This window comes from Anthonomus grandis, chromosome 4 (assembly GCF_022605725.1).
Source record: "Anthonomus grandis grandis chromosome 4, icAntGran1.3, whole genome shotgun sequence".
Taxonomy (NCBI): domain Eukaryota; kingdom Metazoa; phylum Arthropoda; class Insecta; order Coleoptera; family Curculionidae; genus Anthonomus; species Anthonomus grandis.
The window spans coordinates 20,817,976-20,844,109 of NC_065549.1; the positions used below are offsets into that span (position 1 = coordinate 20,817,976).

At 32.4% G+C, this 26,134-nt stretch overlaps 3 protein-coding genes and 1 long non-coding RNA gene across 5 annotated transcripts in view; 1 reads left to right on the forward strand and 3 right to left on the reverse strand.

Annotated features, from left to right (window-relative positions):
- Positions 1 to 848: 848 nt before the first annotated feature.
- LOC126735707 (alpha-soluble NSF attachment protein-like) lies at positions 849 to 5,593 on the reverse strand. Its single transcript, XM_050439780.1, has 5 exons — positions 5,409 to 5,593; positions 5,122 to 5,353; positions 1,457 to 1,668; positions 1,095 to 1,252; positions 849 to 1,036 (listed from the first exon to the last, which is right to left on the reverse strand). Exons 1-5 carry the CDS (start codon positions 5,511 to 5,513, stop codon positions 865 to 867), a joined length of 879 nt encoding a protein of 292 aa, XP_050295737.1. The 5' UTR covers positions 5,514 to 5,593; the 3' UTR covers positions 849 to 864.
- Positions 5,594 to 6,160: 567 nt separating this feature from the next.
- LOC126735709 (uncharacterized) lies at positions 6,161 to 7,580 on the forward strand. The gene is made up of 3 exons (XM_050439782.1): positions 6,161 to 6,656; positions 6,715 to 7,123; positions 7,176 to 7,580. Exons 1-2 carry the CDS (start codon positions 6,480 to 6,482, stop codon positions 6,964 to 6,966), a joined length of 429 nt encoding a protein of 142 aa, XP_050295739.1. The 5' UTR covers positions 6,161 to 6,479; the 3' UTR covers positions 6,967 to 7,123; positions 7,176 to 7,580.
- A 709-nt stretch (positions 7,581 to 8,289) lies between these two features.
- LOC126735705 (vacuolar protein sorting-associated protein 18 homolog) overlaps positions 8,290 to 26,134 on the reverse strand; it is a 41,367-nt gene continuing 23,522 nt past the window's right edge. For both annotated transcript variants that reach the window (XM_050439777.1, XM_050439776.1), the window contains 7 exons: positions 21,873 to 22,099; positions 21,613 to 21,748; positions 18,928 to 19,132; positions 18,654 to 18,817; positions 9,997 to 10,228; positions 9,846 to 9,941; positions 8,290 to 8,538 (listed from right to left, as the gene is read on the reverse strand). In XM_050439777.1, the coding sequence (XP_050295734.1) occupies positions 8,390 to 8,538; positions 9,846 to 9,941; positions 9,997 to 10,228; positions 18,654 to 18,817; positions 18,928 to 19,132; positions 21,613 to 21,748; positions 21,873 to 22,099 (1,209 nt within the window). In that variant the 3' untranslated portion in view covers positions 8,290 to 8,389. The remainder of the gene's footprint in view (positions 8,539 to 9,845; positions 9,942 to 9,996; positions 10,229 to 18,653; positions 18,818 to 18,927; positions 19,133 to 21,612; positions 21,749 to 21,872; positions 22,100 to 26,134) is intronic.
- Positions 11,717 to 13,590, reverse strand: LOC126735710 (uncharacterized). Its single transcript, XR_007660493.1, has 2 exons — positions 12,004 to 13,590; positions 11,717 to 11,925 (listed from the first exon to the last, which is right to left on the reverse strand). It is a non-coding gene; the product is annotated as an uncharacterized LOC126735710 (long non-coding RNA).

Consider the following 26,134-nt stretch of genomic DNA (forward strand, 5'->3'; position numbering starts at 1 on the left):
GCGTGTCCCTACGAAGACGAAAAACATTAAGACGAAAGACGTATAAAAGACGTAAAGACGGGTTAAGGTCAGGATCAGTAAGACGTGGCTGCATCCTTTTTCTTTTCTATTATAAGACGTGAGACGAGTTATAAGTGTTTTAAACCTGCTCGACGTAGGGATGTGAACGCGATTTACCATATCAGTTAACAGTTAAAGTCTACTCCAAACTCTTTTGTGCAATACTTTTCTTAATTTATTTTATTAAATGCTTTGAAAATCCCGCACCGGACTTTTCATTACCATCAACAAACCCTAGACAACATAGAAAACCCTACATTAATAAGAGGTTTCACAGTTTATAACATTTTATCCTCCATTTTATCTTAATTTGTAAATAGACATACTTACTTGCTTTCTTGTTGGTTAAATGTAAATATTTCTGAAACAGTTGAGTTTTGAGATAAGGTGTGTTATACGAACCTTGCTTGGAATTTCGCCTATATATTTCATAAATGCAATAAAAAATATAGCATTCCATTTAAAAAAATGACCGATGACGTCATATCTTTTTTTTTTGTTCCACCCTGTATACAAAAATTTATGTGAAATAATGCGCAACCCTAAATAAAAATCGACGGGTCCGAGCGTTTTCTCAAAAAATCATGACTCTAATTTTTATCGAATTTATGCGGAACTTTAGGCGGTCACTGTATATACATTATCGTTTGGTGCATTATTTAATATTTCAAGGGTATTTTGCAAAATTAATGGAATAATGATCTACATTGTTATTCAAGTCTGCCACTTAACATCACTGTATCTTTACACTCACACATTTTTTTATATAAAAAGGAAAATGCAACCTGGTATATGCAAGATAATTTATTCTCTAAGACTGTCATCACTTTCAATGATTTCCTTCGCTTTAAGTAACATAGTTACATGCCAAATGGACAACTTATTACAAGCATGATATATTCTTAATGCGTTTGCATACTCTTCCAAATCCCTTTGATCCAGACATTTTAACAGACTCAAGATCAGGTCATACTCCCTAGCGATTAAGTCAATTTAGAGTAAAAATAACTGGTTAAAGCAATTTCCCTACCTACCTTGTATTTTCAAATGACGGTAACATTTCGGTATAGGTATTCAACATGGTTTCCACTATACGTCTATCGTTACATAGATGGCAGATCGCAGCTCGAAACAAATTTCCTTTGGCATTAAACTGCAAAAGTGAACTGGAAAGATCGTAGCACGCTATTTCCTGTTTTGCAATTTAAGAAATTTTAGTAATTGTAATACTTCACGCAGGTTAAGCTTAATGCTGCATAACATGAAGATTCTATGTCTAAATTAGTTTGACCTAGTGAAGTTTTCTTCAAAATTAGTAATATGATAAGGTAGATCAAGCAGGAAGCTACCGGGTACTTCAGCGATTAAAATGCATGATTTTAAAATGTTGATTTACCTGAAAAATCTTTATAGCTTTCTGGTACTTTCCTGCCAGGGCCGCCAATTCTGCTACTTTTTCAAGGCATTTATTTGCATTTGACATATGGTTCTCTTGACGGAACAGTTCAGAAGCGAGCTCGTAGTGTCGACTCGCATTTGATAACTCTCTTTCGTCTTCCATCATTTCAGCTACTGATTCGTGAAGTTTGGCTGCCGTAAGCACCTTACCTGATAATAAATCATAACAGACTGCTGGTAATAAATGTTTGTTTTAATATTATGTTTTATTCTGTAATCTCATCGACGTGCTCTTATTCGTAATACTTATTCTTGTTTAAAAATGTACGGCCTCAATTTCCTATTCGGCAAAGGGTGAGCCAAAAAAAAGATACATAGACTAAGTTAAAGAATATTTTATTGATAAGGAAGCCCTAAAGGATTCTGATTTTTGTATAATATTGATTTTCTGTTATTTTTTAACATTTCCAACAATTTATTTTCTAACGCCTTTAATTTCTTGGCATATTTATTTTTATGTGTATATTATATTCTTGTAAACAAAGTCATCAATTATTCATAATAATAATAATAATAATAGTAATAATCATCTTTATTTCATCAATTCAAAAATAAACGATGTTTCTGTCAGAAGCAAGAACAACTAGAAAAGAAAAAAGAACAGACAAAAAAAGTGAATCTCAAAATATTAGGTATTAAAATCATTAACATTTTAATAGTTTTTGGAATAAAGTAAATCTTTTAATCTTTTTCTAAATAATGAGACAATACGAGCAAGCTTTATTTCCTTGGGCAATTAAGAAATAAAATCCACTAGAAACAAAAGCACTTTTAAAAAGCGGTGGAGCGCAAATAGTATTGATCTATGGTAGAAGCTTGTATTGTAAAGTAAATGAGAAATGAATGTACATTTAAAAAAAACTGTTAAGACCCTATTATCTCTGAAGGTAGCTCTGCGTGATTCCGTTTTTTTAGCTTAAATAAAATTCTCATGGCATACCTATCTCAAATAGCATAGCAAAAATAATGAATCTGGGCAGTTACCCTAACAATGTATTCCAGGTGTAGATAGCTCTGCTATGTAAAAGTTCAGATTAATGACATATACAGGATGTTAATTAGGTATGTATTCTGAGTATTAATTATTAGTTATTAGTTATTAGAATTTTTCATTAGTTACAAATTCTTCGATTTTTTTTTTGTTATTGGTAAATGGTGAAATACTCAATGTTTAGTGGAATTTTTGTAATATTTGAAATTTTGTAAAAGTTAATACACCTACCTAGTAGTTTTATTCTCTGTGCTTAATTGCTCTAATTTCTTGATGATTAGTCATCATAAAGTCATAGTAAACGTCTTATTATTATATTCTAAAAACCTTAAAACCTTTGATATCGTAACGAAATTGGCAACGCCACAAATTCCAGCTGTTCTCAGTCATTCCGGAATGACACAAGTGGGCACACCGCATGACGTCTCTGGAGACGCGTGGAAGGTCAGCGAATCTTCCGGAATCATGGTCAGCCGAGTATATAAGGAACCGCGTCGCCGCTGGAAGGCACTTGACGACAGTTCAGTTGGAGTTCAGTTCAGGATATTAGCGCAATATTTAAATCAGACATAAATAATAGTAAATAAATATTTCTAGTAGTCGTAAGTGATTGTGTTTAGTAGTGTAAGTGTGTGAATAAATCAGTTATTTAATAAACACGAGTTGTTCGAGTTGTTTAATACACACCTTCGGTAAAAACGCTATATTTATTATCTACTACGTATTCCTTAAGTAAAAACCATTAGTTTAGGTGTTAATGTAATGCAGTTTAATTACGTGATTATTGAAATCTAATGTGCGGTTACTTGATATATAAAAATTTCGAAAAGAAACTTTTTCCCATTTTTCTTGTGTGATCTAGAGATATGCAATTAATTGCATTTAATTTTTTTTCTCAAAATTTTATCAATCCTTACGTCCAATACATTGGAGACGAATTTACCTTTATGCCATACAATTCAAGGCCACATAAGAATCTTCTGCTTTTCCAGCATACAGTCCTGACCTAAATCTGATCGAACATTTATCGAATGAGCTAAAGTGACGATTTCGATCTAGACTTCATCCCCAAACTCAATCCCAGTACTTATTGTTGCAATAGAAGAAGATTGGCTTTACATTCCACAAGAAACAATGGCAAACTTATTAATTAATGATTAGTGGGCAATGTACCTCCTGTTTAGTAGGCCTCCGGTTTTTCTGTGTGTTCGTTCAAGTAGAGCCCCCTTTTTAATGAAGCCATAGCCCTGATGATGGCCCACAGCCGAAAGCGCTAGGCAGCTGTTTCTTACGCTGAGTACGTATTTTTCTTTAATTTGACTTTCTCAATAGCAAACTTTATTAGATCTATACCTAAACGTAAAAGACATGTTAGGAGGCAAAGGAGATCATACCCATTATTAAAAAATTAAGGTTTAAGTTTTAAATTGTCAATAGCCCTTTATGTGAATAATAAAAACGATTAATTTGCTTAATGTATTAATTTAATGTTAATGTTGAACATAGAAAGATGAAATAAGTTTTCGTAAATTTATATTCAAATAGCATTTTTTTCTCCGATTTCTATGCACGCAAGTGTATTTTCTAAATTGATATTTACTGAAATAGAGACAAAATAGCTCAATAACTAATTATATAACAAAATGACTTATTATGAATTCGTCATAACAATATCGATTTTACTTAAATCAGGACTAATGCAATCAAATGCCTTTGAAATTTCCTACACTAATAAAGATAAATTATTTGAACACATTCTTAATTATATATCTTTGAAATGATTTCAAAAATTTTCGCAATAATAGATAATGAAAATATACCTGTATAGTTATTAACATAATCTTGTTTGACCTTTTTGTATAGTGGTATAGCCTTAGAAAGTTTTGGTTAGAATTAATTGGTTTGAAAAAATACTGTGTGGCTACATAGCAGTTATAAAGGTGTGCCAAAAGTGAAACCAAAAAATGCAGTTTATTTTACGAGCTTACAATTGATATTCGAGAGTTGGGTGGAATGGGTGGATGGGTGAAATCTTTAGTTTCAAAGTAGCATCGAAAACCATCTTCCCAGTCTTAAAAGAAAAATTGTAGAGCTTTTCAGAATTCGATGTTTCACTTAGCACAAGAAATTAATTTCCGCATTATTTCTTTTAGGGATGCTTCTTATATTTTTCGCCAAAGCAGTAAAATCTACTTTTTCCCATGCATATTTTATTTATTTAAATTAATGGAGTGCCAAAATATTGTATTTTTGCCTCTCCCAATAACCCTGTCACGCTATCAAATTTTCAAAAAGTAATTAATAAGAAAAACGGCCTAACATCCATATTTCTCGGAAATGGATGTATTTGAGTAAATCAATAAATAGCAATTTGACCTTTTATTGCCAATGTTGTGATAATGCATTCTTATTGATTAAACTTAACCGTTTTAAGTATATAATTATTAGTGCATGGATGCAGAAGTATTTGCTTCAGCAGCCAATTAAACAATATCGACATTTAAATTTTAAATTATTTTGGAAGAAAAGCTAAGTCCTTCATAAATAATCCGAAAAAAATCGCTAATCTCATTTTATATAGCAAACAAACCTAGCTGTATTATGAATCTTACCAATTTGTGTATACAACTTGATAGCCCTATAATAACTTTCAATAGCCTTCTGATAATCGCATTTTTTAAAGCAGTTCGCAGCTTCAGTATAGTTGATGGCAGCTTCTAATAAATCATCTGTTTTACAGTTTAAATTTGCGGCATCTATAAAAGCCAATCCAGCTTGCACCCAGTTTTTCGCCATTTTGAACAAATTTCCCGCTCTTGTGTAGTAGTCTATTGCTTCTAACGTCTTAAAGAATATTTTACTTAGACTAATTATTATTGACTTTTTAATAAGTACCAACCTCTTTTCCGCTACTAAAGAAAGCCTGAAGAAATCCACCTGGATTCATTTTTTTTTGGGCCTCATTTCTTAACTGAATAGCTTTATTCTCAATATGAGATGCCATTTTTAGGTCACTAAATTGTGATAAAAAAATTTGTTACAAAAAAAATTTGAAAACGACAAATTATATCTGACATCTAGGGAAATACAAACAACGATTTAAAGGCAAGAAAGTACGTTCAGACATACTTCTAATTTTAAATATACAGGGTGATTTTTATAAGAAGGTCCTGCTTTTGGGAGATGATAGGCGACGTTCAAATATAACTTTTAATATAAGACACTATGGGTCGGAAATGCCTCAGAAGCAAAATACAGGGGGTTAAAGTTTTAAAAAAAATTAAGAAATTAATTTTTAGTTTTTTGACTGTTTAAGATATCGGTGTCAAATTTTCTCAATAAAGCTACCTAATAAAGATGCTTTAAATGTAAAAAGTAAATGTTTTAGTTTCAACCAGTGGCGTAGATCAGATAGGCATTAGAGTAATTTTTTAATAAAAAAAATAGTACGTCACTGATAATCAAAAATTTTAAGAATCCTTGGTTTATTTAACAGAAAAAAAGGTATCCTGCATCTTTTTCCCAAAAGGCACCATTTTATCAGAATTTAAAAATAAATAACTTTAATAAAAACTAAGAAAAAAAAAATTATTGGATAACGTTAAAAAATACTAAATAATAAATAATAGTAATTAATAATTAATTTAAAAGGTGCTCAAAATGGCCGCCATTTTGTTGGATACAGAGCCTGCAGCGTAATGTTAAATTGTCGTGAATTTTCTGAATAACTTCACCCCTATCTTTAATTTCGGTATTTGGTCTCGCACGAACTCATCGGATTCGCCGAGTGTGCATATCCGCTAACTCAATGCCACGCAAATTGCAAAGAGGGACATGATAACAAAATAACTAATAGCTTTGACGGTTGCTAGGATATTTTTGACATACGAATCAAAACTTTGTTATAACGTCATCTTCCTGATTAATTTAAATAAGGTAGTTGTTCTGCCGTTGCTTTATTTTGAATGTTATGGGGCGATTTACGTGGAATGAATTGGCAGATATGCATTTAACCCTTGGTGAATCCAGAGGAAATGCTGTATTGGCTCGCGCGATTTATGCTAATCGTTTTCCCAATCGAATGGTCCCAGAGAGAAGATTTTTTCTTAAGGTCGACAGGAGTCTACGTGAGGGAGGACAATTACAAGTAAGTACCTACTTAAAAAGAATAAAAACAAAAAATTAACATTTACTTTTTGTTTTAGGTGAACCCAGGTATAAGAGTTCATGCAAGACCTATTCGTGATAATGTTGAGGAGGAAATACTTCACAATATTGAAGAGGATCCAAATACAAGTACCCGAAAAATTGCTGATCACCTGAGGATAAGCCAAACGTTGGTTTGGAAAGTTTTGCATGATAACCACCTTTATCCATTTAAAAAACAAAAGGTTCAGCATCTGTTGCCCCAAGACTATGCTAATAGATTCGCGTTTGCCACTTGGTATCTTCAATAAGGGGCTGAACACCCAGACATTCGCCAAGCTATTTTGTTTAGTGACGAATCAACGTTTTGCCGAGAGGAAAATTTCAACCCAAGAAACCCTTGATGAAAACCTCATGCTAAATTTATCCGTGGCTACCAACAAAAATTCTCTGTGAATGTTTGGGCAGGTAGGGGAGAACTTGATTGGTCCGTACATTTTGCCAAGACGTCTCATTGCAGGGAATTATTTGATTTTTCTTCGAGATGTACTGCCTGAACTTTTAGAAGATGTGCCATTGGATGTTCGGCAAATAATGTAGCTTCAACCTGATGGCTGTCCGGCACACTATGGTCGCGTTGTCAGGGAATATTGGAACCAAAGATATCCTAGACGTTGGATTGGGAGGGGAGGCCCAGTGGCTTGGCCAGCGCGCTCCCCCGATTTAAATCCCTGTGATTTTTATTTGTGGGGTCATTTGGACCAACTTATTTATTCTACACCTGTGCCAGATGAACATAATCTTTTGGCTCGCATTGCAGTAGCTGCAGGCGAAATTAAAGATAGGGGTGAAGTTATTCAGAAAATTCACGACAATTTAACATTACGCTGCAGGCTCTGTATCCAACAAAATGGCGGCCACTTGGAGCACCCTTTAAATTATTTATTAATTATTATTATTTAGTATTTTTTAACGTTATCCAATAATTTTTTTTTCCTTAGTTTTTATTAAAGTTATTTATATTTAAATTCTGATAAAATGGTGCCTTTTGGAAAAAAGATGCTTATTATTTAGTGCCAAAAGGCACCATTTTATCAGAATTTAAATATAAATAACTTTAATAAAAACTAAGGAAAAAAAAATGATTGGATAACGTTAAAAAATACTAAATAATAATAATTAATAAATAATTTAAAAGGTGCTCAAAGTGGCCGCCATTTTGTTGGTTACCTTCTTTTCTGTTAAATAAACCATGGATTCTTAAAATTTTTGATTATCAGTGGCGTACTATTTTTTTTATTAAAAAAATACTCTAATGCCTATCTGATCTACGCCACTGGTTGAAACTAAAACATTTACTTATTACATTTAAAGCATCTTTATTAGGTAGCTTTATTGAGAAAATTTGACACCGATATCTTAAACAGTCAAAAAACTAAAAATTAATTTCTTAATATTTTTAAAAACTTTAACCCCCTGTATTTTGCTTCTGAGGCATTTCCGACACATAGTGTCTTATATCAAAAGTTATATTTGAACGTCCCCTATCATCCCCCAAAAGCATGACCTTCTTATAAAAATCACCCTGTATTTTCTGAATTAACAGATACATAAACAGAAAGAAAATAAATAAATGTTTTGAATAATGGAATATATTAAAAAGTAATTAATAATTTTATTTGGGATACAATAATAAGCGTAATAATAAAAATAATCCTAATCCGAAATATTTCTCTACTGCCACTCTCTAGTAATACTATCAAATTCAAATTCTTCTATAAAGGGTGTATCGATATTTCTTATCATAGTTTCTCCGCAATAAAGACATTCTGAAGCCAATATATTGTCTATTTCTGTTTTTACTTGGTCCCTTGCTGACATACCTAAATTAAAAACGATAATTAATTTTTATATGAATAATTATCAAAGAATATATTTACGCAATATATTTTTAAATAAATATTTATCAGAAAAATCATATTTTCTTTAAAAATTTTACATTCTTTTTTTAAGCTATTGAAAAACTAAAACGTCAAAGTATTCTAGTTATTTTACAGGCTTAACAAACCTCTTAAAAAGTAATTATTAAATTTAGGGGTGCGTTATACATGATCTATTCACGTTTCAGTTTTGCTTGAAAAATATGGATTTTTGATGTATACACGTTTTGGACAGAACAGAAAGTTTTGGATAATGAAAATGAAGCTGCTTGGCACTCTATAGCCACGGATACCTTAAGGAATCTATGAAATCCTGACAATTGGGGTTGGAAAAAAATATCGCTTAATGCTCACAAAATCTACTTTAAAAAAATTTCTCGTCAGTATCCAGAGAATTTTAGCTGCAGAAAATTGGGGATGCTTTTCTTCATGTTTTGCAAAGAATGCATTAGCATGGATTATAAAAACGCTGAAATATAAGAGATTGATATGGATCTTTATGATGAAATTTATAATAACTGGTTTTAATATTGATGATGATAATTTTAGGAATAAATCAAATAAAGTTTCATGATCAATTAAAGTTTTTATTTCGAAAATTACTTGTTTTTATCTTAAATTCCCCGAAAATAATAGGAATCCTACGTTCAATTTATATTTTAAATTACATGATATGTATTCATCGTACAGAGTTATTCTGTAAACAATTTTAACGGACCTCATAATAGCTTTTTATAGGTGGGTTATACGTATTCCTTTAGTCAGAAGAAAAGTTATGAGGAATTTGGAGGAACAAATTTGTTAAACAATGGCAAAAGCAGCAAACTTTCACAAGTCACATATCAGTCGTTGACATTCAATTTTTTTTCGCTTTGTTTTTTTTATCGTATCTTGAATATATTGAAAAGGGCACTTTTTGAACGTCCCAAGGTACTAAAGAAAATTTTATTATTTGCAATTTTTCTGTAAGTATGTAAACACCAAACAAGCATAGTTTTCGAGTAAAACTAAAACGTGGACAAATCAAAGATTACCTAAGAAACATACTGCTCAATTTAAAGCACTTCACGGTTTTATAATTGTTAGAGGTCTCTTAAACATATAAAACAAAGAAATCTTAAAAAAGTAACGTTTTAGTTACGTTCTCTAGTACATATAATCATTAGCCTCTTAATGAAGCTAAATAAACTTAATTATTGCATTATATAATTATTATAATTTAAATAATAAACACAAAAATAGAAACCTACCAGACGATCCAGTACTAATGCTATCCGAGTTACTTTGCAAGCTAAGTGTTTGGAATTGACGTTCTAGTTCTGCTAAACGACTTTTTTTTAAGGGACCTAAAAATTTAAAATCAGATAAAAAATATCGTTGAAATCTAAAGTAAATTTTTACCTAGATTAGGTTCTAATTCCTTTAACAAACAGTCTGAATGGAATTTATGTTGACAGGGAAAAAAGTAAAAAGGTTTGACTAGAAGAGTGACCTCACAAACTTCGCACTTATCTGAACTATTTATGTATGTGTAACAATTTCTAAAATTCTGAATTTCTTCTCGTACTTGTTCTGCCGATTTGGTAGCTTCTTCCATCTCTTCTTTAATTGATTGGATTTTTTGATTATATTCCTAAAAAAGATAAAAGTAGAAGTAAAAAAGATAAATAAAAATTTTCACTGTTGATTGAGTGAGATTGACTGCCAACGATGGAACAGATTCTTAACAAACAATCCAAAAGCATCCTATTTTATCAGATTTATATACCTGGTGTTTAACATATGAAAAAATATAAAAAACTAACAATTAAGTCTCTTTGTGTGATGATTATATGAGAAGCTACAATTTTTGTCTGTGAAAAGTTTACAAGTCATTACATATAAATGTAATTAACTTATTTTGTCAATATGATATTATTGAGTTTGATATTAGTGGAAAATAACACAAATATGTGCACATTACAACAAAATTTCATTATTGTCCAATGTCATGGTTTAGGAAAAAATACCTCTTACTCGTATGTAATAAGTATCGTCGCTTTGCACCCTAAATAAACCCCAAATACCAAATTTCAACCCAATCGGACCAACAGCAAAACAGTTATGAAAGTGACGGGATTTTAAAACTCAACACGTCAAATATCTATCAAAATTCATTAATTGCGTCCTAAAGAAATGCCTAAATCCAAAATTGCATAATTTAAAATTTTTTTCAAAATCAGAAAACTGACATTCCAGAATTCATATTTTAAATTAAATAGATCAATACGATCCACTGTGAATAAATCCGATTACTTTTAAATGAATTAAACGTGCCAATTTGTTTTTGAGCTAGCCAGTTTGACCTTATTTTGGTTGACAAAAAATGCATTTTTTTAAAACCTTGCCGAATTTTCCTGGTCGCAATACACAATTTCCCCAATTGATATGCACATATTCGGAACGCCCAGAGTTTTTCCGATTAGGCGGTACCTTTAATAGACTTCTTTCGAATAATTTTCATTAAGAATTTAATGAACTTGTGGTAAGGTTTATGAAAATAACGGAGGAAAATGGACTGTTTTGAAAAAAAACGCTTTTTTTGGTACTTAGAATATACAGTGCGGCTCTTAATTGGACGTAGTTATGCATAACGCGACCAAGCGCAAAAATAAAAATTGTGGGAAAATACTTCAAATGACCTTAAAAATCAATACATTAAAATACGGATCTAATTTTTGCAAGCTATATTCAAGGCAATATTTCAAATTATACTTTGCTTTGCTTGCATTATGCTTTTAGCAAAACGTAATAAATTTTAGAAATTATGATAAAAAATTTCACCTAGTCTGGTTATGCTTTTTACTTATTATTAGTTTTTTTTAATTTTATAAATAAAAAAAACTGAACCACGCCAAACTTGTCGCATTGTGCGTTTATGCAAAGCCATGTATTTTTTTTAGACTGTATATTTCGACTAACAGTTCAACTTTTCATTAAGGTAGTTTATGAACAACAGAAATTTTTGTTAGGACTGACCTAAAATGAAAAGTGACTATTTAAAACTCTTCCAGAGACCTTTTAGAAAAAGTCCTTTCCTGTAAAAGAACTTTTTATTTTAAACTAAAAGAAACAACAAAAATAGAGTAAAACTAAACTACTTTATTTACTAACATAATAAGCTATGCAAATTACAACTGCATAGGTATATCCTTGAAAAACTTCAAATAAAACTAGAGTTTTTTATAACAACTAACGATTACGTAAAAAAATTTATTACTGTCCCATTTTCAATGTTAAAATCCGGTTGCCTAAAATTTCCTTCTAAGTCAGCCTCAATAGTGGGATCACCTAAAAAAAATTCGACAAAATAAAAACGAAAGTTTAAAATACTTCATAGTAGCACTAGATAGTTTGGTATCTACTTACCTCTAAATTTATTTCATATGCGCGTTTTAGTATAATAGTAGTCCGGCTCATTTTTTTAAAATTTGAATTGAATCAATATTAACGAATAATATTCATAAACATAACCTGTACACATTACTCAAAAAACGTCAATTGATATTTGCTAGCTAAGTTCGGTAAATGCATCTGCGACAAAAATAATCAAAATTTGACAGATATCACGTGATATATTACCTATTTTTCTGTTCCAGATAACGTGACTTTTTTGTTCGCTGATGCAATTACCGAACTAAGCTGCTATTTGCATCACTAAACCAAGCGCCAGTATCATGGCGTTTAATTGAAATGCAAAATTTCGCGACGTTTATTCGCTTTATGCAAAATTTAACAAAAACAAAACGAGATTTAAGTAACTAAATTCAATACAAGGAAAAGCATCGATTTTCACTAACTTCAATTTTGATACAAAAATAAAACAATAGACCCATAATGAATTCTTAATAACGTGTATTGCCACCTCTAGCTGCAATGACCGCTTGAAGTCTTCGCAGCATTCCTCGTATCAAATTATGAAAACTTTCCTGCGGATGTTTTCTCACTCCTCACGAGCAGCATGTTCCATGATAGAGCATAAACATAGTTTTTGTCTAGTTCTGCTTTTTATACGAGAAATGATATTATAACTGTTGTAACTGATATTTATTTTTATTTAAATTTTCTTGAAAAAATAATCAGTGGTGCGATAATTTTGTCCAGGAGTTTATATCCCTAACTTTAGATTCCTAACGCTCGAGATTTTTTTCGCAGATAAATATAAGATTTAGCTGTCAGATGACACAATAATACCAAAAAAAACGAATTTGGCACTTGGTTGCGTTATGCATAACTACGTCCAATCGTCCCCCTCCCCTCTTATCTTTCGAATCGAATGCGTTTATATAAAAATTTGAAATTTGGCACACATCATAAGCAATCTAGAATATTAAGTCATTACTTCTACCAACAGCAAAATGGCAGCCTTTAAAAACCTTATTTTTCGCATTTTATTATATTTCGCATATTAAGTCGTTAAAATAACAAAAAAAAAGATTCAAATATGTAATTTCTCCCATAAAACTAAGCATTTTGGCCGAAGCACTTTTTTTATTTAAATTTTAGTTTGGCCTCTGAAGCAGTTTGAATTTTTTTTTTCTCAGTTTTATTGGCTTATAATGACTCACCCTGTATACGGATCTGGCCCAAAAAAAAATACAGCTCGTAAGCCAATAACCCTTATGTCCTAAAAACTTTAAATGTTTGAAGGCTTTACATTTGAGTTTTCGTGAGCCGAAAGGAATTTGACCCATTTTTTTACTAATTTTTGACTTTGAGGCAGTACCGCCTCCTATCCGTGGTGCCGGAAAAAAAATTGTTTGTGCAAAAATTGTTTGTGCAACTGCCAAAGATATGAATTATATGTCAAAAAACATGAAAATTAGGGTTGGACGTGGCGCATATATATAGTCGCCAAAGCCCATATAAACAAGAATGTTTAATGAAAAATGGCGAAATCTTTCCAAAATAGGTCTTGGGTGCAGAAATCAATGTATTAACAGGAATCAGTAATGAAAATTCTGAACAAAATCAAATTCTCTTTAACTTAAGGCATCCAAGAACGAAAAAATCTTGTATAATTTATGCTAACAAAATTCTGGATTCTATATTCATATTCATCTTCTTTATATACAAAAAAAAAAATTAAAAACATTTTAATTTTAAAGAAAGAATCTGAGTTAAGTTATATAACTGCTTAGAGAGCACACTATTTTGTATTTTTTTAGGCTTGTGTTGTTTTTTTAGGTTTCTTTTTTTTAAATCTTTTAAACTTATTGCATGTTACTTAGCATGACAAGAAAAAAATTAAAATCAGGGGGTCTTCGGATACCTCGTCAATAAGGAAGGGTGTTCGGCAGGGATCTATTTTGTCTCTGCTTCTGTTTAATACTTACTCGGAAGCCATTTTCAGAGAGGCTCTAGTGGAGGATATGGGAGGTAGTAAAGTAAACGGTGTCCGCATCACTAATATAAGATATATAGACGACATCGTGATCCTGGCAGATAACAAATCAGACTTGCAAAAAATGATAAACCAGATTACAAAATACAAACGATTCGGATTACACATGAACACTTCCAAAACCAAATTAATCGTTTTCTCCAAGGTAGATATCACCAAAACGCTTTTGATCAATGGCAGAAATATCGAACAGGTATCATCCTTCAAATATCGTGAAATCATAATCAACTCGCTGTGCGACGCAAACCGGGAGATACGTTCTAGAATAGAGCGAGCCAGGAAAATTTTCACCAGAATCGATGCGATAACTGAGAGAAGGATCGAGGCTTTTGAATGTATGTACAGGGTGGCCAAATAAGCGAGGTAAGCGACTGTATCTCAGGATCTGAACATCTGGCAACAATGGAATTTTTTTTATTATCATAAACGTGGCTATGAGAAAATTCTGGAAATTATTTTTAAGCTCCGTATTTCACCGCAAGAGGGCGCAACTAAAAATTAAATAAAAGAAACGTCTTTTTCTCCGAAAACTTAAATATTAACTTATACTTTTGATATTATTTTTAGTAAGCCTAGATAATTTGCTATAATTTTGGTTTTATGAATCATTGACGTACGAACGATAGTAGGGGTGGGGGAAGCTATTGAAAGTGGAATCATTAAAATCGGTGTAAATTCTAAACCACTTATTCGATTTAAGCGATTCAAAATTTATTTGCAAGATAAATGTAGCTGCTTTAAAAGTCTGATCTCATCACTACCCTATAGTTCCTAATAAAACCGCCAAAGGGCGCAATTTGTAATAATTCCCGTTTTTTTTATTTTGCTCCAAAAATTCAAATCGAATGGTAGATTTTTGACATCATATTTAAAAAGTAGATAAAATTTGCAAAGATACTGTGAAAACCGCACGATGATATCTTTGCTTGTTTAAAAGTTATAGCGAATTAAAGTATTTTACGCACCGAGTCTAAACTTATATACCGCTATCTAGCGCTCGGCCTTAGAATGTCTAGTTAACGTATATAGTAGGCGGCAAAAACAAAAGAAACTTTTAAAAAGGATTGTATGGAAACGTCAAATATTTATTAGACGGCCAGTTTAAATCTGTTTTCAATTTTCTTTGCTCGATTTTTTGTAAAATGCCTTTAACAAATAATGAAGCTGTGGATTTGATTGCGGTTTTCTTTAAGTGCTTTCAAAATGCAGCAATAGCTGAAAGACAGTATGCCCTTCGCTATCCAGATCGCCGCCATTATGGCAGAAGAATTTTTCCACGGTTGGTACAGCGACTACGCGATACTGGGAGTTTTAGTCGGCCCAAATTTAGAAGGCGTCGCTCTACTGGAAGAACTGAAGAAAACATTATTAATGTGTTGGCCTACGTAGAGTTTAATAGGCATATTGGAACTCGTGCGTTATCTTTACATTTGGAAATAGCTCGAACTACTGTTCAAAATATACTTAAAGACCACAGGTATACATATTTTTAATACATCTTTTTATTATAATTTTCTTCTCGAATATAGGTATTTCTTTTTATTTTAAGGCTACACCCTTTTCATATAATCCTACACCAAGCTCTAAACGAACATGATTTTGAGCGCCGAATTGATTTTTGCCAATGGATACTAGCAATGATTCGCGAAAACAGGGATTTTTTGTCACAGATTCTGTGGACCGATGAAGCCACTTTTTGTAGCGATGGGAAAGTCAACAGACATAATATGCATTATTGGTCGGTTGAAAATCCTCGTTGGATGCGAGAAGTCCAGCACCAAGGCCGCTGGAGTGTAAACGTGTGGTGTGGCATTATCGGAATGAAAATTATTGGTCCTTATTTTTTTGATGGCACATTAACCGGTAATGTTTTTTTGCAATTTTTAACAAATTCCTTGCCTATTTTAATGGAAGATTTGACATTGAAAGTAAGACGGACCATGTATTTCCAATTGGACGGGTGCCCAGCACATTTTTTCCGTTTGGTGCGGCATCATATAAATAATTACTTTCAAGGGCGCTGGATCGGAAGGGGGAGTCTATATCCTTGGCCGGCCAGGTCACCCGACTTAACATGCCTAGACTTTTACTTATGGGGTCGTTTAAAAGATATTGTGTACCAAACTCCACCTACAACAAGACAGGATATGCAAAACAGAATCCGTGGTGCAATAAATGAAATATCAGCTGCTGAAATCGAAACAGCAGTTTTATCCACCCAAAGAAGGTTGGAACCTTGTTTGGAATGTGATGGAAAGCAGTTTGAACCCCTATCGAGGCATTAAATACCAAATATGTTTGGGTTTAAAATCGGTTCTTTTCAGGACCATAATTTAAATATAAAAAGAAATTCGTTAATAAAATTATTCGCCTTAAGAAAGTCACATAAACTTCCAGTCATTCTGTGATACATAGGTATTATTAATTTATAATTTATCAATCAATTATTACTTTCATAATTTATTAATTATGACAACATCATGGTATCCTAGTTGTGGTAATACTATTAGAGATTATTAGGCGAGACACTAGATGGCGGTACGTAAGTTTAGGCTCGGTGCGTAAAAAACTTTAATTCGCTATAACTTTAAAACGAGCAAAGATATCATCGTGCGGTTTTCACAGTACCTTTGCAAATTTTATTTACTTGTCAAAAATATACCATTTAATTTGAATTTTTGGAGCCAAATGAAAAAAACTGAAATTATTATAAATTGTGCCCTCTGGCGGTTTTATTAGGAACTACAGGGTAGTGATGAAATCAGACTTTTAAAGCAGCTATATTTATCTTGCAAATAAATTTTCTTGAATTGCTCAAATCGAATAAGTGGTTCACCGTGCTACACCGATTTTAATGATTTTACTTTCAATAGCTTCCCCCACCCCTACTATCGTTCGTACGTCAATAATTCATAAACCAAAATTATAGCAAATTATCTAGGCTTACTAAAAATAATATCAAAAGTATAAATTAATATTTAAGTTTTCGGAGAAAAAGACGTTTTTTTTTATTTAATTTTTAGTTGCGCCCTCTTGCGGTGAAATACAGAACTTAAAAATAATTTCCAGAATTTTCTCATGGCCACTTTTATAATAATAAAAAAAATTCCTTTGTTACCAGATGTACAGGTCCTGAGATACAGCCGCTTACCTCGCTTATTTGGCCACCCGGTATATCGCCGCAAGCTCCGTATCTCAAGGATTCCCCGAGTTACAAACGAATAGCTATTGATAAGAATGAAAAAGGCAAAAGAGTTATTAAAGATCATTAATGAGAGAAAAACAACATACTTACTACAGATATGGTCTTTATCATACGAGGCGAAAAAAAAAATTACTGGGGCTGACAACTAAAGCAAAGATTCAGGGAAGAAGATCCGTTGGAAGACGTCACAACTACTGATTGAAAGACATAAAAGATGGTTCGGGTGCACTTCAACTAAGATTTTTAGAGCTGCTGTATTCAGGAAAATGTTAGCCATATGGATCGCCAACCTTCATGAGGAGAGGGCGTGATAAGAAGAAAAAGAACTTTGCATGGGTATCTTCTTTCACACATTTTATGTTGAGTACTGTCCTATAAATTTTATCCTAATTATATGTATGCATTTTTACCCTTATATTGGGGCCATGCGTCAATCAATATTCTTTGACAACTTTATCTGTGTCTCGAAAAGGAATTTATCAGGCGTGACTTATCTATTAAAAGTTTTTAAGCAAAGTTGTCATATTGATCCCCTAAAAATACATATTTTTTAAATTTTAATATAACTATCATTGTATACGCTAATTGATTCTCTAAAAACTAAATCAAATTACCTTTTTGTAACTCCAATTTTAGTCAATTTGAATAAAAAAATATATAATATTGGATTGGCAATGATTTGATCTCTTGATTATTAATGATTAAACCAATGCTGCATACGACAACTATTTCTGCATATCTGCAAACCAATATGACAACATATTGGTTTTATATAGCACAGTAGAGATGCGGCGAGCGATTGACAGGTTATCGCATTGGCTTAGTTACTACAACAGCAAATCATGGCCGTTTCGCACCGAGCCAATTTCTAAACTGATTGGGCCCCCCAACCCAAATGTGTGCGAGGCGTAGGTGTTTTACAACATCGTCACGTTTTTTTAGGAGGCGGTCCTCTACGACAAACTGAGGCGTAAGCATATTTATTATTTGTTTTGTGCTACATGTACTAAAAAAATATAGTACGCCAATGGAGCGGCCATATTTACCTCCCGTCTCACCTATACCCCTAAGCTTCAGATAATTTTGTCGACCTATACGTTGCATGACACATTATTTAATATCTATTAGTCTTTGTTTTATTTTGAGACCTTTATTTCTCTAATAATATAGTTTAAAAGTTCGATGGTGTTTTCTTATAAATTTATTCTAAAATAAGATATTTATTAGCTTTTATAGTTTTTTATTTTTTTTTGTCAGACAAAGAATGAAATGAAAAAAAAATTTCTTGCAGAAACTCTAAACAAACATATTTGCACAATTTAAAAATTAAATTTTTACTTCTACAAGTGGATCCTTTTTTTTTCGCGTACTATATAAAAAAAGTTCAGTATATTTAGCATAAAGACTTACCCGTAAAGAATTACATATAGCATCTTTAAAATGGTCTATAGTAACAAAATCTGAGAAAAACGGCAATATATCTTCAATTTTTATTGGTACGTCTAATAATTTTAGCTCAGCTAGTAAGTCGATGGCTTCTTGAATGTCATTCTTTTCGCTAACAACATGTTCAGCTACAACATATAAAGAACATTAATTCATTGTTACAGTAAGAATTATTACTAATTAGTTATCTAAAATATTAGTATATATTCACTTAAAAAAAATTCAGATGAGAGCTTACCTATTTTCAACCAAAGCTTCTTCCGCAGTTCCAAATCATTTTCTGGCGAAAGATTAGCCATCGATTTCGCGAGATTCAGATTAACTTGTAACGCCAAATCTACGGCTGATTCCCACAGCCCCAATAGACCAAATAACTGTACACAAGCGTCAGTCCTATTCAGCTCAGTACAAAGGCGAAGGGCGAAATGCACATCGTAGTTTATCTATAAAAACAATCTGTTAGCAATTAATTTGGGCGAAAAATTGATTTCGTCCTCAAAAACGGCAAAGTTTAATTGTGGAAATATAATTGAATGATATAAGTAGATGCTGAATAAAATACCGAGTTGGTTTTAGAACCTATTTAGCTCTAACGACCATAGTATAAAGTTTCATATTCATTTATTATATTTTATATTTAAAATATAGGAAGACAAACGTTTGAACATTTACTTTTATTTATAACTTACACAGTACACTACTTTATAAGTTTTTCAAAGGTATTCACTAATATAATATGAAGTTTTTTTTTTAAATAATTATATATACTGGTTAAAAATGTATCTTGGATATTCCTGTATATCAAGGCAGAAAATTCTAAGGATATTTTTTTTAATAAATAACAAGAGGCATCAATCTTGACGTTTAGCCTTACAAATATCTTAGAGCATGGAGCAGAAATAATAACAATTTAATTCTTGTTTTTTTACTTTCTAACGCGTTTAGGTTAAAACTATATTTCTATTTAGGTCTGAGAACAAAATATATTCACCGTTTTGAATATACACACCCCACAAAAATTATCGCATCACTTATTATTTCTTAAATATTTTAAATTTTTTGCCTGTTTTTTAAAATTTTATTGATATTGATAATTAAATCACCAAATAATACGACTTTTGCAACATTTATTTTAAATCAGTTCAATCTACAGAGGACAAACATTTTGATTTACCAAAACATACAAAAATCAAAAAAATTGTACAAAACCTGTATACAAAAGAAAAAGAACTTTATTTAAGCCAATGAATTTCTAATAGCGTGTGTTACCGCCCCTGGCTCTGATTACAGCTTCCATTCGTCTTCGAAGGCTTCTAAACAGGTTCTGGAGGAATTCTCACGGCACGTTCGCCCAGAAGTCAAAAAGAACATTTTGAAGATCATCTAGTGTTCTTATTGGTGCTGGATGTTGCTGAATTTGCCATCCTAGATGGTCCCAGACATGTTTTATCGGATTAAGGTCCGGGCTACGTGCAGGCCAATTTAGGGTGGGTATCTCGACCTCTTCTAAGTATTGCCGAACAACTCTAGCGTGTGCACAGCATAATATCATACTGTAGGAGAGTTATACAGGATCCGTAAACAATATGACAGTAGTTTAAATGTGATAATATTAAGGAGTCACATAACAGAATTTTAAGTTTTCTATCGAAAATTTGCCGTTGTTGATAAAGTAATTTTAAATTAAAATATGCTTTTTGTAGGGACTGATTAACATGATCAATAAAGCGAAGTTCATGATCCATATAAAGGCCTAAATTCTTCGGAACTGTTTTAATTTCTGTTATTTCCTAATTTAATTGATTTATTAAATCATTTTATCGTTAGATTTACCAAAAAAGCATAGCTAAAGATGGATTAATTATGAGGTTTTGATTTTTTGCTTCGTTAGAGAATTCATTTAAGTCAACATTAAGTGCTGCCACGGCCTGATTACTTTCGCTTGGAAAGAAAGACAAATATATTTAAGTATCGTAAGCGTATAAATGATGCTTACAAGATAGAAAGGCTTCTAGGAGCTTAGATACATACAAGTTAAATAAGAGTGGTCCAAGTATGTACCCCTGCGAAACACTGCTCGTAACAGATAAATTTAAATTGTAGGAAACTGCCTGACTTCTATCTTCAAGATATTCAGATAATAGTTGTATAGCATTATTTGTTAGACCAATATAACGTAAAATACCTAATAAAACTGTATGGCTTACGGTGTCAAATGCCTTGCTAAAATCCAAAAGAACTAGTAAAGTAAGCTTTCCCTTATTCCACTGATCTAAAATATCATCTGTAATACTCAAGGGAGCCGTACTGCATCTATGACCGTTTTTAAATCCAGACTGAATCAAAGGGATTACTTTTTTTAAGGAAAGATATTCACTTAATTGATTGTATAGGTCCATTGTATATAAAAAAAAACCCTTTCTTAAATCTTAGAATGCATAGGTAAAATACTTCTAGGACGCAGTTGCATGATATTTTCAATAGAACTACTTTTTGGTAGTGGTATAACAAGTGTTTTCTTCTACATGTTCGGAAATACACCTTCTATAATGGTATCTATACGTTATTTTATTTTATATACGTTATTAAGTATTTTGATGAAGTGACAAAACCATTTTTTTAAATTTTTGCACCGAAGAGTCCAGTACACTTAGGGATTATGCATTAGGATGTTTATTAGTTAAACTGCGTTGGTGACATCCCATAAAAATCAGTTTAAAACTAGTAAAACAACTTTAATTTTAATCCAGGGTAAATGAGCACTATAAAACTCTCGCAGTAACAAAATAAAAACATTTTGTCAACAATTGTATAGGTATATTTTTTTTTAATTTCTTAAATTTTATTCATAACTTATTAAAAAAACCTTTTTAGCAACATTTTTAGAGTTTTATTTATCAGAATTCACATTTTTAATACTTACAGATCCAAGCTCTTGCTCTTGAGAACTCAAATAGTCCATAAGTTTTTCAGGATCATATTTGGCATAAAGAGATAGTAAAAAGTTGTGAATAGCTCTGTCTGTGTTTTTTAATTTGGTGATGCAAAACTCTAAGTATCTGAAAAAGATTAAATGTTAACATAACTTCATAACATCATATTACTTTGACTTTAATAAAGAATAGTACTAAACTAATAATATTTAAGTTTTACAACTTACATTTTAATACAAAAAATACTCACTTAATGACTTCCAGTGAGTGCAGCTCGCCATCGCAAGACACTAAGGCAGGCAACAACCTTAAAGGAACTAATTTTTTACCCTGTTCTATTAAGGTTTTCACCATATGTTTTGGCACCTCTTGCATCAAAACCGGTGCACATTGGTAATACAATTCTAGGTTATTTTGACTTTTAAGAACTTCGAGGGCTTCTCGGAAATTGTTTTTAAATATATGGTGACGAATGAGCTTAAAATTTAAAATAGTTTAAAATCAATGTTTCAATGGTATTTATGAATACACAAACATAACATTTTTATGCAGAAATACAAATATTCTGTTATATAAGTGGTTTTAGGAAAATGACAAAGCTGTTCGGTTTGAAATTTGGTGACTGGGCTAGAAAATCTGTTTCTTTTTTTAATATGCTGCTTCTTTTACGCTAAACTGACAATGTCTTCGTTATTTTAAATAGACATAGATTCAAAAGTTTTGCACCCCCTTGTTTTTATACGAAGAATTTTTTTCGTATTCGTTGCATATTTAACAAAAATGTTAAAATTTTTTTTGTAAGTTCCATTTTTGGTTCAATTATTAAGATCAAGACAAGTTTACTTGAAAAGATGCCTTGACAAGTCATAAGTAAGACTCACCATGCACGAATAATAACTATACTTGAAGAAGGCCATTCTCAAAGGTTCGTGGCTAATAGAATTGGGATTTGACAAACTCATGTGTCTTGGACTCGTTATCTACAAAATAATCTTCATGATAGACCGAGAAGCGGTAGAAGGCATGTAACTAATCATCAACAGAACCGTGAATATACCGGTTAACCATTCGAAGAAACCCAACTATGGCATTACCAGTAGTCCACTCAAATAGGCACAGGAGCACATGGCTCTAGCTGCAGATTTTGGAACTCGGTGTTTTTTTCTGGCGAAGCAAGAATTTGATTGGTCAGGATAGTCATCGGATACCGATAAGGAGGGAACCACCAAGAGCTGCCCAGGGCATGTTGAAAGTATTTAAAACATTATTCCACAATTATTCAGTGAAGTAACTGATAGATAAGTTCGACCTTACGCCTCTGTCGGTTATGCGTCTATGGGTGTTTCTAACCTAGCTTTAAGTTCGACTTTGGTTATGTTTACTTTTACGTCTTTTGTAACTAATAATAAAAAGTTTAATAAACTCGTATCAACATAGTTCTTTGGTGTTTCTGTTGCCTAGCCCTTTCTCTTTTCCCTGCCAATAGATTATGGTTAAGGCCCAGGGACGGTAAAATAAGTTTTTTCGAGAATCAGTTTATTCTCACGAATTTTTCACAAGTTGATTGATAAATGAGACAGGTTTGATTTCTCTAATTGAAAAGCTGCGAGCCCGAAAAATTTCGACACTTGGAAATTCGGTGTTCAATCTTATTTAGAGCATGAAGAGTTATGGGGCTGTGTGAATGGCACAGAAAACAGCACAAGAGGCTTGGAAGAGTCTCAACAGGGGTTTTGAGGATAACGGCGTGACCCGACCTGTAGGACTTTGACTTACCACAAGGTTAGATGAAAGCAGGTCTGTTGAGAGTATGTAAATAAAGTCATTAGTACAACACGAGACAACACACGAGTACAATCAAGAGACAACGTGACAACGTGAAAGTATTAACAGCATCTTTTTGTGTCCACATTTAATGCCACTTTTTGCTAAGTTTAAATTAACCAATAAAATCTATTTTTGTTATAGTATATATGAGTGATGTTAGCAACCTATTAGTTCAGTTTGTTATGAGATCCAACAGCGTTTGGAAAGAGCAAATAATCTTATGATTTACAATGTTCCAGAATCTACATCGACTAATTTGAACGATCGTATATTACACGACAAAAATCTGGTTCAAGAGGTATTCCAGAAGCTAGGTCTGCAGCAAGAAGTTGCAACCATAAGTCGTGTACTTAGGGTAGGTAAACTTTCTAATCGCACTAGACCGGTTAAACTGATATGCACTGCTACTACTGTTAAGACGGCCCTTAAATGTAAGGGTAAGCTTCGTGGGATGCCATACAAACTGTCTAATGACCAGACTAAGATGGAACAGGATGCATATAAGGAATCTAAGAAGTCTTTATTAGATAGAAAATCTGCTCGTGAGGAAAACCTGATTATTCAGTATCGTAGAGGTATTCCAGTGGTTGTAGGGTCCAAACAAAAAAACTTGCTTCAACCCCATTAACTGTGTTTTACCAAAATGTTGGAGGTCTTCGTACAAAGATTCAACCATTACTCAGTAGTATTATGTCCTGTTCTTATGATATAATTATATTGGTGGAGAGCAATTTGAATGACGGTATTGTAGATGCTGAACTGACGTGCAAGGGTTTCAGTGTCTTCAGATGTGACAGAAGCTATCGAACTAGCAGTAAGTTGAGTGGAGGTGGTATTCTGATATTTGTCAGTGATAGTATACAATCACAGCCATGATTCTATGCCAGTGTGGGACTAAGTTCATTATTGGTGGTGTTTATATACCTCCACAATAACCTCGGGATACTTATATCTGGCATTGTCAAACCATGGAGTGTGTTACTACTCAATATGCCAACCTAAATGTATATCTGTTTGGAGATTACAACCTACCAAGGGCTGCATGGGGCAATGACGAGCATGGTCTCCTGGTTCAGTGCTCAAGAGGTGACCCAGCTTTAGATGTTGCACAAAGATTTGGTTATTTAAAATTTTATCAATGTAACTTGATTCCTAATGATAGAGATGTATTTTTAGATCTGGTTTTTTCTAATGTTAGGGATTTAAATGTTCTTGAAGCTTCTGACCCTCTTTTTGAAGCTAATTTTCATCATATTGGATATGAGTGTCATTTGGATATTTCAACAGCAAATAACTCAATTTTTTCAAATCTAGCTTATGAAGAATTTTTTTATGATTTCCGAAACGGTAACTACAATGAGCTTAATATCTTTCTATCCTCAATTAATTGGAACGAGTGTTTATCTCATAGTGATCTTAACTTATCAATCAGCGTTTTTTATGAATATCTCTCTATGGGGATTGCATATTTTATTCCTTTAAAGAAATATAGAACTTCCTCATTTCCTAAGTGGTTCTCCCCTGAACTTAGAAAGTTAACTAGGAACAAAAGAAGTGCTCATTCATTATATATGAGAGATAATACAGACGAAAACTATATAAAATTTTCTCGCCTTAGGTCTGAATGCAAACGTATGTCTGATTTGTGCTTCCGACAATATATTGAAGGTATAGATTCCGGCTTACAGAATGACCCTTCCTAATACCCTTCCTAATACCCTCTTTTATGGTGACAAGCAAGCGTCCAGTGGTTCGGATATTGCAAACATGTTTAAAGAATTTTTCCAAACTGTTTATTCTCCTGGTATTGATAATAATCAGCTGCAAAATGGTCCCGCTAATGGTTTAAATTTAAACATTACTAAGATCTTAACATATGATATATTTGAAGGTATTAGCTCACTCCCTAACAAGATTACTGCAGGCCCAGATGGGATTCCGAATTTTCTCTTGAGGAAATGTGTATGTACTCTTGCCATTCCTTTATCTTTGTTATTTAATGCTTCCTTACAAACATCCACATTTCCAATTGCCTGGAAGGAAAGTTTTATTGTGCCATTGTTTAAAGCTGGCCGTCAGGATGTCATAGATAATTATAGAAGTATTTGCATTCAATCTTCAATACCTAAACTTTTTGATAGCCTTATAGCTAATCAACTTTCTTGGTTATGCAAAGGCTTAATATCAGATTCACAGCATGGGTTTTGCAAGAATAAGTCTACTGCCACTAACTTGATCTGTTACCAATCTAATCTTATGAGTAAATTAGAGGATCATAAATAAATTGATTCTATATACACCGATTATAGTAAGGCGTTTGATCGTATTGATCATCAAATTCTTCTGTCAAAACTGATCTCCGTAGGGTTTCATGTTGATTTTGTAAGTTGGATTAAAAATTCTTTAACTGGCCATATTCAAAGGGTCAGGGTAGGTGGATATCTTTCTGATCCTATCAGCGTAACATCAGCTCTCCCTCAGGGAGGGCATACATCACCCTTATTATTTAATTTATTTATTAATGATATAACTAACTGTTTCCTGTATAGTCAGTGTTTGATGTTTGCAGACGACTTAAAATTTTGGAGGGTGGTTGGTAGTATTGTGGATCAAGAATTACTACAAGCAGATATGGATCGCTTAAATAATTGGTGTGAACAAAACAATCTTCATTTAAATGTTAAG